The sequence below is a fragment of the Vulpes vulpes genome, chromosome 5 (genome assembly GCF_048418805.1).
Source record: "Vulpes vulpes isolate BD-2025 chromosome 5, VulVul3, whole genome shotgun sequence".
In the NCBI taxonomy this organism is placed as follows: Eukaryota; Metazoa; Chordata; class Mammalia; order Carnivora; family Canidae; genus Vulpes; species Vulpes vulpes.
Window position 1 is genome coordinate 37,827,178 of NC_132784.1, and position 13,932 is coordinate 37,841,109.

General features: G+C 43.4%; 1 protein-coding gene across 1 annotated transcript in view; it reads right to left on the reverse strand.

Moving 5' to 3' along the window:
* Positions 1 to 1,412: 1,412 nt before the first annotated feature.
* MBD2 (methyl-CpG binding domain protein 2) overlaps positions 1,413 to 13,932 on the reverse strand; it is a 66,703-nt gene continuing 54,183 nt past the window's right edge. The window contains exons 4-7 of the mRNA XM_072757872.1: positions 13,341 to 13,431; positions 11,647 to 11,824; positions 7,096 to 7,234; positions 1,413 to 5,120 (exon numbers count right to left, since the gene is read on the reverse strand). Coding sequence (XP_072613973.1) covers positions 7,108 to 7,234; positions 11,647 to 11,824; positions 13,341 to 13,431 — 396 coding nt within the window. The 3' untranslated portion in view covers positions 1,413 to 5,120; positions 7,096 to 7,107. The remainder of the gene's footprint in view (positions 5,121 to 7,095; positions 7,235 to 11,646; positions 11,825 to 13,340; positions 13,432 to 13,932) is intronic.

The following is a 13,932-nucleotide window of genomic DNA, read 5'->3' on the forward strand; positions in this document are numbered from 1 at the left end:
CCTGCTGGCGCACCTGCTGCATCCCCCCCCTCCGCACCTGCTGCGTCCCCCTCCCCACCTGCTGGTGCACCTGCTGTGTCCTCACCCCCCCCCCCCGCACCTGCTGGTGCACCTGCTGCGTCCCCGTCCAACCCCCCCCCCAGCACCTGCTGGTGCACCTGCTGCGTCCCCCCCCCCCACCTGGTGAATGCTCTTATTCATGCCCTAGACGCCTGTGTAGACACGTCCCATGTCAGAGCCGCGCTCCTCCGGCCTCCCTGGGACCAGCTGCATCTTGCTGCCAGACTTCCCACAGCATCAAGCTCATAAAGCAAAAAGCCAGAAGTACTACAGTAGCAGAAACTGCTAACCCCCCAGATAAAAATAACTCCCAACATTCCGTGACTAAGTAAGAAACTGCACCTGTCCCCACTTCTTATAAAAGAGAAGTAATCCTGGTAAAGATGGCTCAGCAGAAGAGATCAATGAAACAGCTTTGACTCTCCCCACATGGAAGTAGGGTTCCTATAAAAAAGCACTGCCCTATATAAGCTTCCAGGCCACAGTCGCACGGTACTTAATAAACCAAACCGTGTTGTTTTCTGTCACAGAAAGAAATGCAGCTTGAAACCCAAGTGAGGAAGAACACTGGAAGGTTGCAGGGCATTCTGGAAACAGATCTCTGGACCCAAATTCCCTTCTCTGCACCTTCCTGGCTCAAGTTGAGCCATTTAACTTGTCTGCTTTTTTTTTTTTTTTTTTAACTTGTCTGCTTCTTAGACTCCTCAGCTCTTGAGCGGGGATGACGCGTGTAACACAGCTTAAACCTAAGTTAAAATTCCAGCCCGGCACGAGTGGGGGTGAAACTGCTCTATAAACTATGAAATGCTATATAAATGAAATAAAAACGCGTCTTCCAGCTATAAAAACAAAAGCTGAGTAATTGACAAAGTAACTTACCTGTGCCCTTCTAATCAGCGTGCAACTTAAATTTTTGAAGTCCCACCCAGACCCTTTGAGACACGCAGACTGAGCTCCCAGCTCCGGTTCCCAACCCCACAGCTATTCCTAGGTAACCCTGCTGCAAGTGACCAGTGGAACTGGAAGGGCAGCAGAGGCCACATCGGCATCCCAGGTGGGACGGCAGGCAGGATGAGCAAGCTAGGACAGCTCCGGCGGGGTCTCGGGGCTATGGCCTCTCCAGGTCTAGCGTGGCCCGTCTATGTGTCTGTGGAGAAGCTTTCGGCACTTTCCGCTCAGTCGACATCCTGGCATAGGAGGGAGCAACTGTCTCAGCAAATGAAAGTGATGTCACCAAAAAGCTCCGAGAGCTTTGGGGACCCAAACCCCCATCTAAATCCCCCCGTGTCCAGGAAACACAGGCCAGAGATGTCCCTCACGGATCAAGTCACTGAAGATGACTTACACAAACATTTTTAAAGCTTCAAAATTTATTGCTGTACATTTTCGCATAGCATTTACTATGGAAATACTAATAGTGCAAATATTTATTTTGGACTCGGTAGCATTTGAGAGATCACAAAGCTTTTTGATGTCTTTTGCAATCATTTACGAAGATCTATATTATTCAACTTATCTTTGAAATTCAAACAGGTAATCTTATATTCAGAGAGATTACATAATGCTTTCTAGATCTCTTTTCTAGAACAAAGGAATACACTGGAAGCCACCAGGGGCATTCCTTCCCTTGATGATACATCCGCCTCGCGACACTTGTCCAACTGCAAGACTCTGCTCATTTACAGATTCATTCAACGAATATTTCCTGACAGAACTACTACGTGCCGGGCACTGTGCTAGGCTCTGGGGTCCTGAAGAAGGAGAGGTGCCATCGCTGCCCTCCTGGTGCTTACAGTCTCCAAGTAGAAACAGACATGCACACGAATTTACAATGAGATACAGTAAAGTGCTTCCACGGAGGTATTTACAAAGTACAATGGGAACGCGGAAGAGGGAAGAACGTCTGCCTGGGAAATGAGGGGCAGCTTCACAGAGGAGGTGGCCACTGAGCTGAGACTCGACCAGTAACCCGGAATCTGCCGTGTAGACAGGCAGGCAAAGGAAACGACAGGTGCAAAGACACAGAAGCCCAAGGGGGCACTTCAAAGGACCAAGTAATGCGGTTTTTCTTGAGCTGAAGGTGCAGTGGGGAGTGGCAGGATGAGCCAGACAAATAGGCAGGTATCAGATCATGAAGAGCCTTTTGATCATTCATCCATTTATTCAACAAACATTTATTGAGTGCTTACTGTGTGCCAGGCACTAGGCTAAGTGCTGGGGTCATAACAGGGAACAAGACAGACACATCCTCGCTCTCACGGAGCTTACATTCTAGTAGAGAGAGAGACAAAAAAAGTCAACAAATACAGATTTAGAAGATTTCTATAAAGGAAAAAAAAAACAGAGTGCTGAGGCAGAAAATGAGGATTGGGGGGCGAGAGCAGTTACAGTTATTAGAAAATGCCTCTTGGTTGTGACATAAAACGGACACCTGCAGGGGTTATGACAACGGCAAGCCCCAACAGGAGCCCTCACTGTGCACCAGGCACTGTGCTACACACTTTATAAACAGTATCTCATTCAGTCCTCATGACGACTCTATGAGGTAGGTATTATTATTCCTATTTCACTGAGGAGGAACAGGCTCAAAGAGATTAGGTAACCTGACAAGTCACACAAATGGCAAAATCAGGGTTCAAACACAGGTTCTCTTCATTGCAAAGTGCTCACTCTTAAAAAAAAATCATTCTTAAAATAATTCTTAAAAATTACCCAGAGAAGTGAGAAATTTCAAAAATTTCGGAAATTATACAGTCACATTTGCTTTGAGGACCATTCTGATGGCTACATGGAGGAGAAAAAGGAGAGATGGAGAGAGAAGGAAAAGGGAGAGAGGGAAGGATGGCTGGGTGGGTGGAAGGGAAGGAGGAGGGAGGGAGGGAGCCACCGAGAGTCCAGAGGAGAGGAAAAGGAGGTTGGTTGCAGAAGGCAGGGATTTCAGGGAATGGAGAAGAGGTATGGGTGTGAGAAGTGCATTTAGTAGCTCTAACGGGACTGATGGGACAGTGGAGGGAAGGGGAGGAGTAGCGTCTGGGATCACTCACAGGCATCTGCCTTGAGCAATTGGATCAGAGGATTTAGGGGCTGCAAGATGGCGGGAGATTCAAGGGATAAGATAATGAATTTAATCCTGGACATGTCGTCCTGTGGAAATCTTGGGAACACCTGGATTTATGGGATGGTCCCAGCTGGACACCATGTAATGGCTTTCACACCTTGTTCTCTACCTGAGCAAAGTACATATGAACAGAAATCAAAGTTGTGTGTGTACGCTGTGTTTTTGCTTTTACAAAAGCTGTTTACAAAAGCATGTGTATCTTGGTTGGATAGCTTTGTAAAAAGAACATGTGATCACCAAGGTGAAGTTACCCCAAGCTTGAGTACAAAAGAGAATCTTGGACTTAGGGGGGTCTAAGAGAAGCCTTTGGACATCCATTCTAAAGTAGTCACACCAGTTCTTACAAAGAAACCAGTATTAACTTCCCACTGCCACCCCGGCTGGGGCAGTCTGAGGGGCCAGGCATCCTTGGCCAATGCACAGCCCAGAGTCTACAAGCATCCCTGCTCATGTGCCAGCAAGACCACTCTGAGGGAACTGGTGGCCTAAGGCCCAGAGATCAAAGCTGAACGTAAATCAGGAATTCCAAAAGGGTGTTATTCATGTAGTTTGGCTTTAGGTCCGGGAAGACAATAGCCCAAACCTCGCCAGTTGTATTGCTTTGACTACTTTTCTTTTCCTTCCTCAGGAACTGGAAGGGTGCTGGAGGTAGTGGTAATACAATGTCCAGGTGACATTTACATGGAATTGGTCACATGGGTGACCACATCATTTCTGGGTCTAATTTTAAAAGAACTCAGAGTAAAGAAGTACATAAACCCTTCCCAAAGAAAGATATTATTTCTCAAGATGTGTTTCAATTTGATGATAACCACTCCCTCCTTTCCTTGGCAGCATATTAAGTATGTTTTGATTTTAAAATTCATTTAATAATGTGCCAGTTTTAGTAATTAGGTATCAAGGAATTTAAGTGGTAATGAAGTTACACTGAAGAGTTTTAACAACAACAAAACGTTAATACTGTGGAGGGCGGGTACTGATTAGTAAAGTATCACAATCTGGCTCATTTAGCACCTCTGCCTAGAAAACTGCCTCTCTCTGTGGCAAAGGGTCTAACCTGCACCTGTTCTCAGCAGGGTCAGTGGACATTCGAAAATGCAAAATTTCCTAGAAAAAAAAAAAAAAAACAATCATGGACTCCAGTGCCATCTGAAGGGTACTTGTGTACCTAACTCACGCCCAAGGGAAGAAAATGCTTTATTTTTATAGCACTAACAAAAGTACTAGTCACAGGCAAGGAAAAAAAAACAAACCCAAACACATGCTAGATGGCAACTCAGAATTCAGGGAAAGGCGGCAGGGTTTCCACGCTTTCCGGAGGAAACTGCAAATGTACCAGCTATTCTCCGCCACCTCCATTTGAAACCTAAGGCCCAGGGGTCACAGCTGACTGAAAATCAGGAATCCTAAGGAGGGGGTGGGGGTGCTATTTATTATCTGTGCTCTTTAACAGAAAGAATTCCAATCAGTCTGTGAATATAATCATTTATTTGTCTTTACAGTGATGATGGAAGAATGTACAGGTGTCCTCTTTCAATAAAGTATAAAAATCTGTTTATATACAGTGAAGTCACAATAATCTTTAATTGGGAGATTTATTTGGTACTCCTGATCGGTTCATATTAAAACAGGGGGGAAAACAAATATTTCACGCGAAGTGCTACATTTCCAGTAGATTGCACCTGGCATCGAAAGCTCAGCTTCATCTTAAGGGTCCTGCTTGATATTACAAAAGTCTAATTTTAAGTCCTAGGACTCAAAATAAACATCATTTTTTGAATAATAGATATATACATCAAAAATACATCTAAAAAGGCATTGGTTAGCGCTATTAAAAAGCTCTATGTGCTCGGGTACTTTTTTTCTTACAGGCAAAACCCAGTGGAAACGCTTTTGTTCAATTCTAGAAATTTGCTCTTGGGGAAAGTTGGTCGAAAGTTACCTGTAAGGAAAAACAAACAAACTTAAATAATGCAATGGTTCCTCAGGTGAGGTCAGCAGAACTTTAAAAAGTAGTTAGAGGCTTAATTTCACTTAGAACCACACTTTTAAAGCCTTGATTAATTAGCATTTAGTTACAGCACTTTGTACATTAAAAACATGCCCAACATATCCCCTCATTATTTCAAGCGCTTTGATAATAAATTTATACTCATTTCATTTTCAAAAATATCATGTACCGTTTTGTATGCTAACACAAATATTTCTATGTTTAGTCAATTAAATATGTATAAAAAGAGAAATCATAGGGCATACAAATAAAAAAAAAACTCGTAAGAGACACAGCCAAACCCAAACATTTTTGCAAAAATGTAGAAAAACAATGATTTATTTTACTTCAGAGCATTTATAATAATAGCACACATTATTATTTAATCTAGCTGAAGCTGTATAGCGCAGTTGTGGATACAACTATTTATGCATCTGATCCTGGACCTCGTTTGTAGCTAAGTATTTGACACCTTTGTTTTCACGGTTTTCACCCTCTTGCAGGCAGCCCTAAAATTCGGATAGCCCGAGTAGCCCTCCGTGATCGTGCAGTTTTAACCAACACAGTAAATCTGTCATCGAGGACATAGATGGATAAGTATAAGGGGCCATGCTGCTAGTAAGGGACGTGAGGAACAGCCGCAGCACGTAGGGGCTGGCAGGCCTACACCACGTGCTACAGTTTCCATCTCTCACCAGCCACGTCAAGTTGGCCACTGCCTACCCTTTGGTCAAGCCACGTCCTATCTATTCTACAGGTTGATAGGAACCAATTCCATCGAGCGGGGCAATGCTGTGGTTTATGAAACACTTCAGGTACAGAGGGGGCGGAATGAGGGAGTCAGCCGAGTTTAATGTTGGTAACAAGGGCTTCTAATTCCTCCACGGCCCTCCAGTCCAGTAGGCTGGCCTAACAACACCATGTTCAAGTATAGGATGTGATACACACACTATGACTCTCTCTCTCCCCAACATACCAAAATAATGGCTCTTTTAAGTATGTATTAAAACCCTAATCACTCAATATTAACTAGCTTGTTCCACCGCTAGCCGCACTTGTGCCAGGCAACGCACAGTGCCGGCTTCCATCTGAGCCTAGTGCCCAGTCCCCCAACCCATGCTTGCTCACGTACATGAGGGCACTGCTGCCCTGAAATCCATCTGCATAGTCACCTGTGAAATAAGCAGGGCTCTAGTGACACCTCAGTTAGATGACCCTTGATTATCTTAAACTGTTTTCTGAAGAAAAGTCTGAAAAACCACCAAAACTAAAAAGCTTTCCTAGAGCCGGTCGTGAGCAGCCAAGACATGACCATCCCGGGGCCCTCCCCGCGCTCCGGAGACCAGGTCACTGAAGCCCTGAGACAGGAGACGTGCCCCAGACTGTGGCGACCACTGTGTCCCCAGGACTGGCACCGATGCAAGAACGACTAGTGGGATGAGGTGCGGGTCCCCAGGCCAAAAGGCCCGGGAGGACTGGTTCAAAAACAAATAGAGTCGATTATTATCCTAGAAAATGCCCTGCCCAGGCTCTCTGCATCAAGCCTATTGCCTACTTTACAGCCATAATTCTGGGGGGACAACAGACCCCAGAACAACAGTTGGGGATGAAGCCACTTCCATCTCCTGCGGCCACTGCCCCCCACACCTGGCAGCCCTTGCTCTCTTCTCCTGAGTTTTTCTAACGGCACCTTGCAGGTTTTCCACCTGGCGTTAAAGGGAGGTTAGAGCCCTTGCAAGTGGCGGCAGGGCTGTGAAAGTCTTCACATCAGGAGGACGAAGGATAGGTAGGGTCCTTAATGGAGAGGAGGCCAAGCGACAGCACCTGCCACCTCTGCAGAGGAAAAGCTTTCCTTATACCGCCGAGGCAGGCCACAAGGAGCAAAAGCTGGGGACAGCACAGCGGCAGCTGCAGCCTCTCAGCTTACCTGATCATACTCTTAGGCCTCATCTCCACTGTCCATTTCAATGTCCATCTCTTCCGTATCAGCAGCTCGCGACAAGATGTCTGCCATCAGGGCTTCTTCCAATTTTTTGCGTACTTGCTGTACTCGCTCTTCCTGTTTCCTTTTACAAAAGAGAGTAAAAGGACACTGATAATCTGGCAACTAACGGAACATGCAGCTGCTACTACAATTTATCTGGAGTTCGAAATCACGAAAATTCCTGAGAAGAAGACGTTTCCTTCGCCTTAGACTTTGCAAGGCTTCTCATACACCCACAAAACCACAGTGCACAGGAGCGGAGCCCTGCCAAAGAGAGGAATATTCAGACAGGCAGGTATCCCACGCCTCACAGAGAATCCTGGTAGGACATTTATTTCAATGACTTTTTCTTCGACTTCAGACCTTTCAAGTATGTGCAGGTTTGGGATTATTGCTATAAAGGATATTAGAAATAACCTGAAAGCAGGGATAAAAGAAAGAAGTTATACTGAAAATAGAGAAGAGGGCAGCCTGGGTGGCTCAGCGGTTTAGCGCCGCCTTCAGTCCAGGGCCTGATCCTGGAGACCCGGGATCGAGTCCCACATCGGACTCCTGGCATAGAGCCTGCTTCTCCCTCTGCCTGTGTCTCTGCCTCTCTCTCTACCTGTGTCTTTCATGAATAAATAAATATTTAAAAAAAAAAAAGAGAGAGAGAGAAGACAAGAAAATAGAGAAGGAGACGAGATTTGTTCAATGAAGCAGAGAGAGCGACGGAGGAAGTGTGGGCATGATAAGGGGGGCACGGCGGAGCCTGGCATTCTACGGCTAGGTTAAGGGAAAGCCAGACGGAGCCCCTCCCGTCCTGCTGGCAGCAGGCCATCCTGAAGAAACCAAGACCACATGATCCGATGTACCAATGAGAGAAACTGAATGGCATCTCTGAGATGAGCGGAGTAGTTAAGAACATGCCATGAGTTTCTCTGTGTCTCGGGGACTGCAATGGGACCTCAAAAGTGAAAATTAATAAGACCAAGTCATAAAAAAAAGGTTCTGAACCATCTGACTAGAAACATAGCACAGAAAGAAAGTCTAATGGTATGTACTTTATGTTTAAAAATCAGAAAAAAATTCAGAATAGCTCCCTGACAGTACAAGAGAGGATTCCTAAAACAGTTCTGAGGAGCCAAGACGGTAAATGGAAATTCACATCCAGAGCCAAGTGGAGAGGCCAAGGCTGAAGAAACACAGGGAAGGGAGAACATTGGTAAGTAAGAGTCTTAGAAAAAAACACGAAAGGGAAAGCTGCGCAGGTGCAGGTGGAAGGGTTAGCCTTGACTCGAAGCAGGACAAATCACCTCTTGAGACCAGAGGAAAGGTGGTTAGGATGGAGGGACAGAGAGAGATGGAACAGTCCAGTGACACATAAGAGACACAACGATACGGAGGGCTCTGCAGGCTGGAAAAGAAAAAAGTGATTTTTCTCAGAGTGCAGCACTGCCTCAAACCTGGAAAAGCGGGAGGGTAGGAGGACAGTGTCCTGGAGGTCGATGCTAAGCTTCACCGACTATGCACTTCCTGCGTACTCAACCACTTGTAAAGTTACATTTACCACATGCCCGCCGACATGTCTCTCTGTCTCCTGAGACTGTGCCCGCGGTGAGAAGCTAACATAAATCGTACAGCCACCCAAACTGTAGAGGTCCTCCTTACTAAAGTCCGAAACAACACAAGTTAAAACATATTACGGGCTTCCATTTTTTTAAGGAATTTTCACGGAGAGAGAGGCTGTCACTGAGTGTGAGCTCTCCAGCCTCTGTCGTATGTCTCGAGCATTACTTCCCACACTGAGGTAAGCTGAGATTACAGCATTTACCCATTGTGGCAAGCAGAATTCCAACGTAGTCCCTGCCCTGGAGAGACTCCTTGTGTAATTCCCTCCCCTTATGAACAGGCCGAGCTTGTGAATGGGCTCAGGTGTCCCTCCGTGATTAGGTTACTAAACAATGGACCTTGAGTTGATCAAAAGAGAGAGGTGGCCTGATCGGTTAAGAAAAACTCTTAAAAGGGGCTATGCCGTTCCTGAAAAAAGTTGGAGAGGAAATGTGGAGCGGACCTTGGGGCAAGGAACTGCTATCAGCCTCTCAGGACCACAAAGAACAGCCCCCCCCACACACACATCCAGCAAGACACCAGGGACCCCAGTCCTACAATTAAAAGTAAACGAATTCCGCAACAATCATAGGAGCTTGAAAGAGGACCCTGTGACGCAGAAGGGAATGCAGTCTAAGCCACACTTTGGTTTCAGCCTTGTAAGACCCTGGGCAGAGAGGCAGTCATGTCCATCCAGGCTTCTAATCTAAGAACTGTGAGCTATAAATGAGTGTTGTTTTAGGCTGTTAAGTTTGTAAGAACTTGTTACACATATTAAAAAACAAATACAGGGGCTCTTGGGGGACTCAGGAAACTCTTGATTTCAGCTCAGGTCTTGATCTCAGGTCCTGATATGGAGCCCTGCCTCCAGCTCCCATCTCAGCAAGGTATCTACTTGAGATTCTTTCCCTCTCCCTCTACTCCTACCCCTGCTCACTTGCTTGTGTGCTCTCTCACTCTCTCTCAAATAAACAAATAAATCTTAAAAAAAAAAAAAGAAGAAGAAGAAGAAGAAGAAGAAGAAAAAGAAAACAAGTAAGAGGGTGCCTGGGTGGCTCAGTTGGTTAAGCATCTGACTCAATCTCAGCTCAGATCTTGATCTCAGGGTCATGAGTCCAAGCCCCTTCAGGCTCCACTACTTAAAAAAACAAAACAACAACAACAAAAAAAAACAAAAAACAACCCTGAATACATCCATGGATGAAAATATTATCAAATATACTGAAAAAAATGTACTTAATGTTGAGACCTTTAGTTGAAGGTTTAATATAAACAGAATATTGGCTGCACAGAGAAAGGGCAACAATTCCATATGCAGTAATTTATTTTGAACCTTCACTAATTCAACGAGAAATATTTGCTTAATAATTTGTTATGACAATTAAATCAAATGGACAATTTGTTAAACAAGTTTATCCTAAAAGGATCATGCAGGTCTGGCTGTGCCACAGTTTCCTCTACTATCAAAAGACCTGCTGCAGAAGCCACCAGTACTCCCGGGACATCACTCAGAGGCCCTCAGTCAACACCCGTGATCACCTGGCAGGAGCCCTGCTGATTAACCGGGTGTTCATTCCAACACAGGTAAGAGTTTGTCTCCAGAATAATTTCGTTCCTTGAGGGTAAGAATAATCCAAAGAGCAAGTTGATTCCTCCCCTTGATTTTACATTTTGTTTTTCTTAAAAAATAAAGCTGATCATAAGTTCCATGCAATCAATACACACGAATGCAACTTTGAGCCATTTTACATCTTTGCAAAAGGAACTACTTTAAAACCCAGGACGGGCTTTCCAATTACAAACCCAGCTAGACTCATTCATTTAAAAACATTTTCACACAAACTTCTTATGGATTTAGAAAAAAAATACAAATATAAAACATATTTTAGAATTATATGATTCAAAAGTGCCACCTGCTGGTTTTGTCTAGGAATAATATCCAATAAGACCTGATTTAACATTCAGAGAGTAGAAATACTGAAGTGCTACACATTGTCCTATTGTTAAACAAAATACACTACAGTCTCATTATAAGGTAATGATACTTAAGTTCATAAATTCCATAGAAGAATTTCTTTCTAGTCTTAATATCTGAAATAGTCTGCTTCATCTGATCAATGGTTTGCTTATATTTTTCTGGGCATTATCAATCTGAGTTGCATGTTTTCTTTCCACTATTTCTAACTAAAAACCTAATGTGTGGCCCAGTCTTAGAAAGTAAAAGATGTTATGAGATGCAGCTTGGGCCCTGTCCTTACTCCTGACTCTGTTGTATTGCTTTAGGGTTTACCTTTTGCTTGATATCTGCCATTTCCTTCTCATCTGGCTTGTGTGTGTGTGTGTGTGTGTGTGTGTGTGCGCGTGCACGTGCGCGCACGTGCACACGCACGCACGTCTATAAAGCCACCTTCAATCTTTACTTGAAACAAGATGAAGCAGAGATAAATTAAGTCTAAACTGAACTTAAGAGAATAAACATAAGATAAGCAAACTGAAATCAACACAGCTCAAAGCAGCATGGTTCTGATCTGCTTTAAAGAGAGATTGGTTTGCAGACAAACCAACACAGGAAGCAATCACAAAAGGCATCACTGAATGAAGAGGATTCTTTAGAGCAGAGAGGCCACACCTGAAAGTGCAAAGGACACTGCAGTAACAATGTGGAGAGAGTGCAGCTGATGTGACCTTCGGACATGACTATGATACTTCCACCTTTTTCCAAGCTTATATTTGTTTTACATGTTCTAGATCACCTTCCATTAATTTCACAGATGATCCATTAAAAAAAAGTGTAGCTCTCTGACTGATACATCATTTACTAGATGTGCCACAGAAACGAAGAGGCAGTATAAAATGTATCCAAGGTAAAGAACAAGTTTTTGCAGTTATGTTAGGCTGCCTTACCTAATGTCTTCATCTGTGACAATAAAAGGCTTGCAGAGGGGTTGAGATGTGTTCAGCCAAACAGCGGGATTCTTTTCCACAGCAGTGGAGACCTGCCCTGTGATGGGTGCAGAGCTTGTGTGCAAAGCACTGGCAACAGCAGATAAGAGGGTCTCATCGTTACTACCTGGACCAACTCCTGTAATTAGAAATATATGCCAGTTAAATTTTAGAAAATTTCTAGATGTGCTAAGCCAACCTTATGTAGCCTAACACAACTGATATTTTTATGTTTGTTTGGGATCATATATTTAAAACTGACAGAAAAAAAAAAAAAAAACTGACAGAAGCCAAAGTAAAGGATAATATCGTATCCACTTCACAGTTGCTGTATACCAAAAAATTAACACTTAAAAAATAGAAACAAGAGACGCCTGGGTGGCTCAAACATCTGACTCTTGGTTCTGGCTCAGGTCATGATCTCAGGGTCATGGGATCAAGCCCCATGTCAGCTCCATGCTCTGCACTGAGTCTGCTTCACTATCCTCCTCTCCCTCTGCCCCTGCCCTCCTCTAAAATAAATAAACTAACAAACAAATAAATAAATAAATCTTTAAGAAAAAAACTGTAACAAAATGGCCAAGCATCTTAATAAAACTTTACCACAACTTCAAGATGCCTTTTCCAAGGTACTAAACTTTTTAAAGTTGGCTACATTTCCTCAAGCAAGGTCATTTATTTTAGTGATCTAAATCCCTTCTAAAGTCACATTATACTCAAGTTTCCCTATGAATGTATCCCTGGAGTCCTAGAATAGCTCCTCTTACAGGTTTTAACATTAATTTCTAGCAATATCTCAATGCTTTCCTTTGTTTTGGGACTTCGACGGAAAAGCCAATGCAAGCATGCTCTACCTGCAGCTTTCACATCTTTTTCAAATACCTAACAAAATATCCAAGTTAACAGAATTAATAATTGCACATCTTGGCTACTTGTAGGAGACTGGCAACATGGCCAACATTTAAATGCATTGCTTAAAGTCCTACACTTATTAAACCAGTTAGAGCAATAATTTCCAAGAACATAGAGGGATGACACAATGTCCTAACCATGAATTATGAGAATTTTGAGCAATCCACACTATACCAACAATTAGAAGCCAAAGTTATAATACCTGAAGAATAATGCTTCTCTAGAATTGGAATTAACATGTGATATGACAGGCACACTAGTTAACTGAGTTCTATACCCCAGCCCCCACTTGCTGCTGTTCCTGAATCAAAGTGCATCTGTCCCCAGTGCTACATGCAGCAGCAGTGCATGCAGCAAGAGGCAGAAAAGTGGTTAGCGGTTCCTTTGGTAAGAGGAAGGGTGAAAGAGCGGTTGCTGGAGCCAAATGCTGCTGTGAGCAGGAAGCTTGAGAAATTCTGCTATTTGGTGCCACTGGGTTCTAAAAGCAGCACATGGGCTAATTTATATGATGAACCTAACCTAAAGCCAAAATTTTTAAATAGAAAAAAATCTAAAACATCCCTGCAACAAACAGCTTTTCGGGTACATTTTCCCTGGGTTTACTAAAACACAAGGGGGACATCATCCAGCAAGGCATACAATCCCCCCAAGTAAAGACCCTGTCTTAATCATTTCTGACTCTACAGCGTCTAACACAGAGCCTGGCACACAGCAGGTACCGCTCAACTGAATTTGGGTAATACCTTGAAGACCTTTAGGTAGTTCCATGGTTTTTATAATTTGTTCTGTTACATCTGAGGCACTAAGTCCTTGTAGCCTCTTCTCCCAGAAAAGCTGTAAGGCAAAACATCACTGTTAATATACATTCTTGGGACAAGAAAGTAGCGCATCGATGCTGCTGAATGATGAAATTGAAATCATTTCAATAGTTTCCTAATTTCCCCATTTTTTCCTTACAGACACTACATGACACTCCAAAGATGAATTATTTCAACACATCATAATTCTTTCAAATGATATTAATCAAAAAATAGCTTATTTTATGCAATCTATCACTTGTTACAGCACTAAGGATTTTTATATGCTATATACTACACATAGTACTTTAAAAGGTAGATTCCAAAGAATAAAACTTGAATTTTTAAAGATTTGGTATGAAAATTTAATGTTATAATTTATCAGGGAAAAGAAAACAAATTATATTATGTAACACTCTTTTATCCAGAATCATTTAGGGAAAGAGCTCCTCCACCTAGGTGATATTTCCACAATACCGAAGTTTAGCCCTTTGGCATACTTTCAAGGGGTAAAGAGCCAGTTTTAATGGAAACGTTC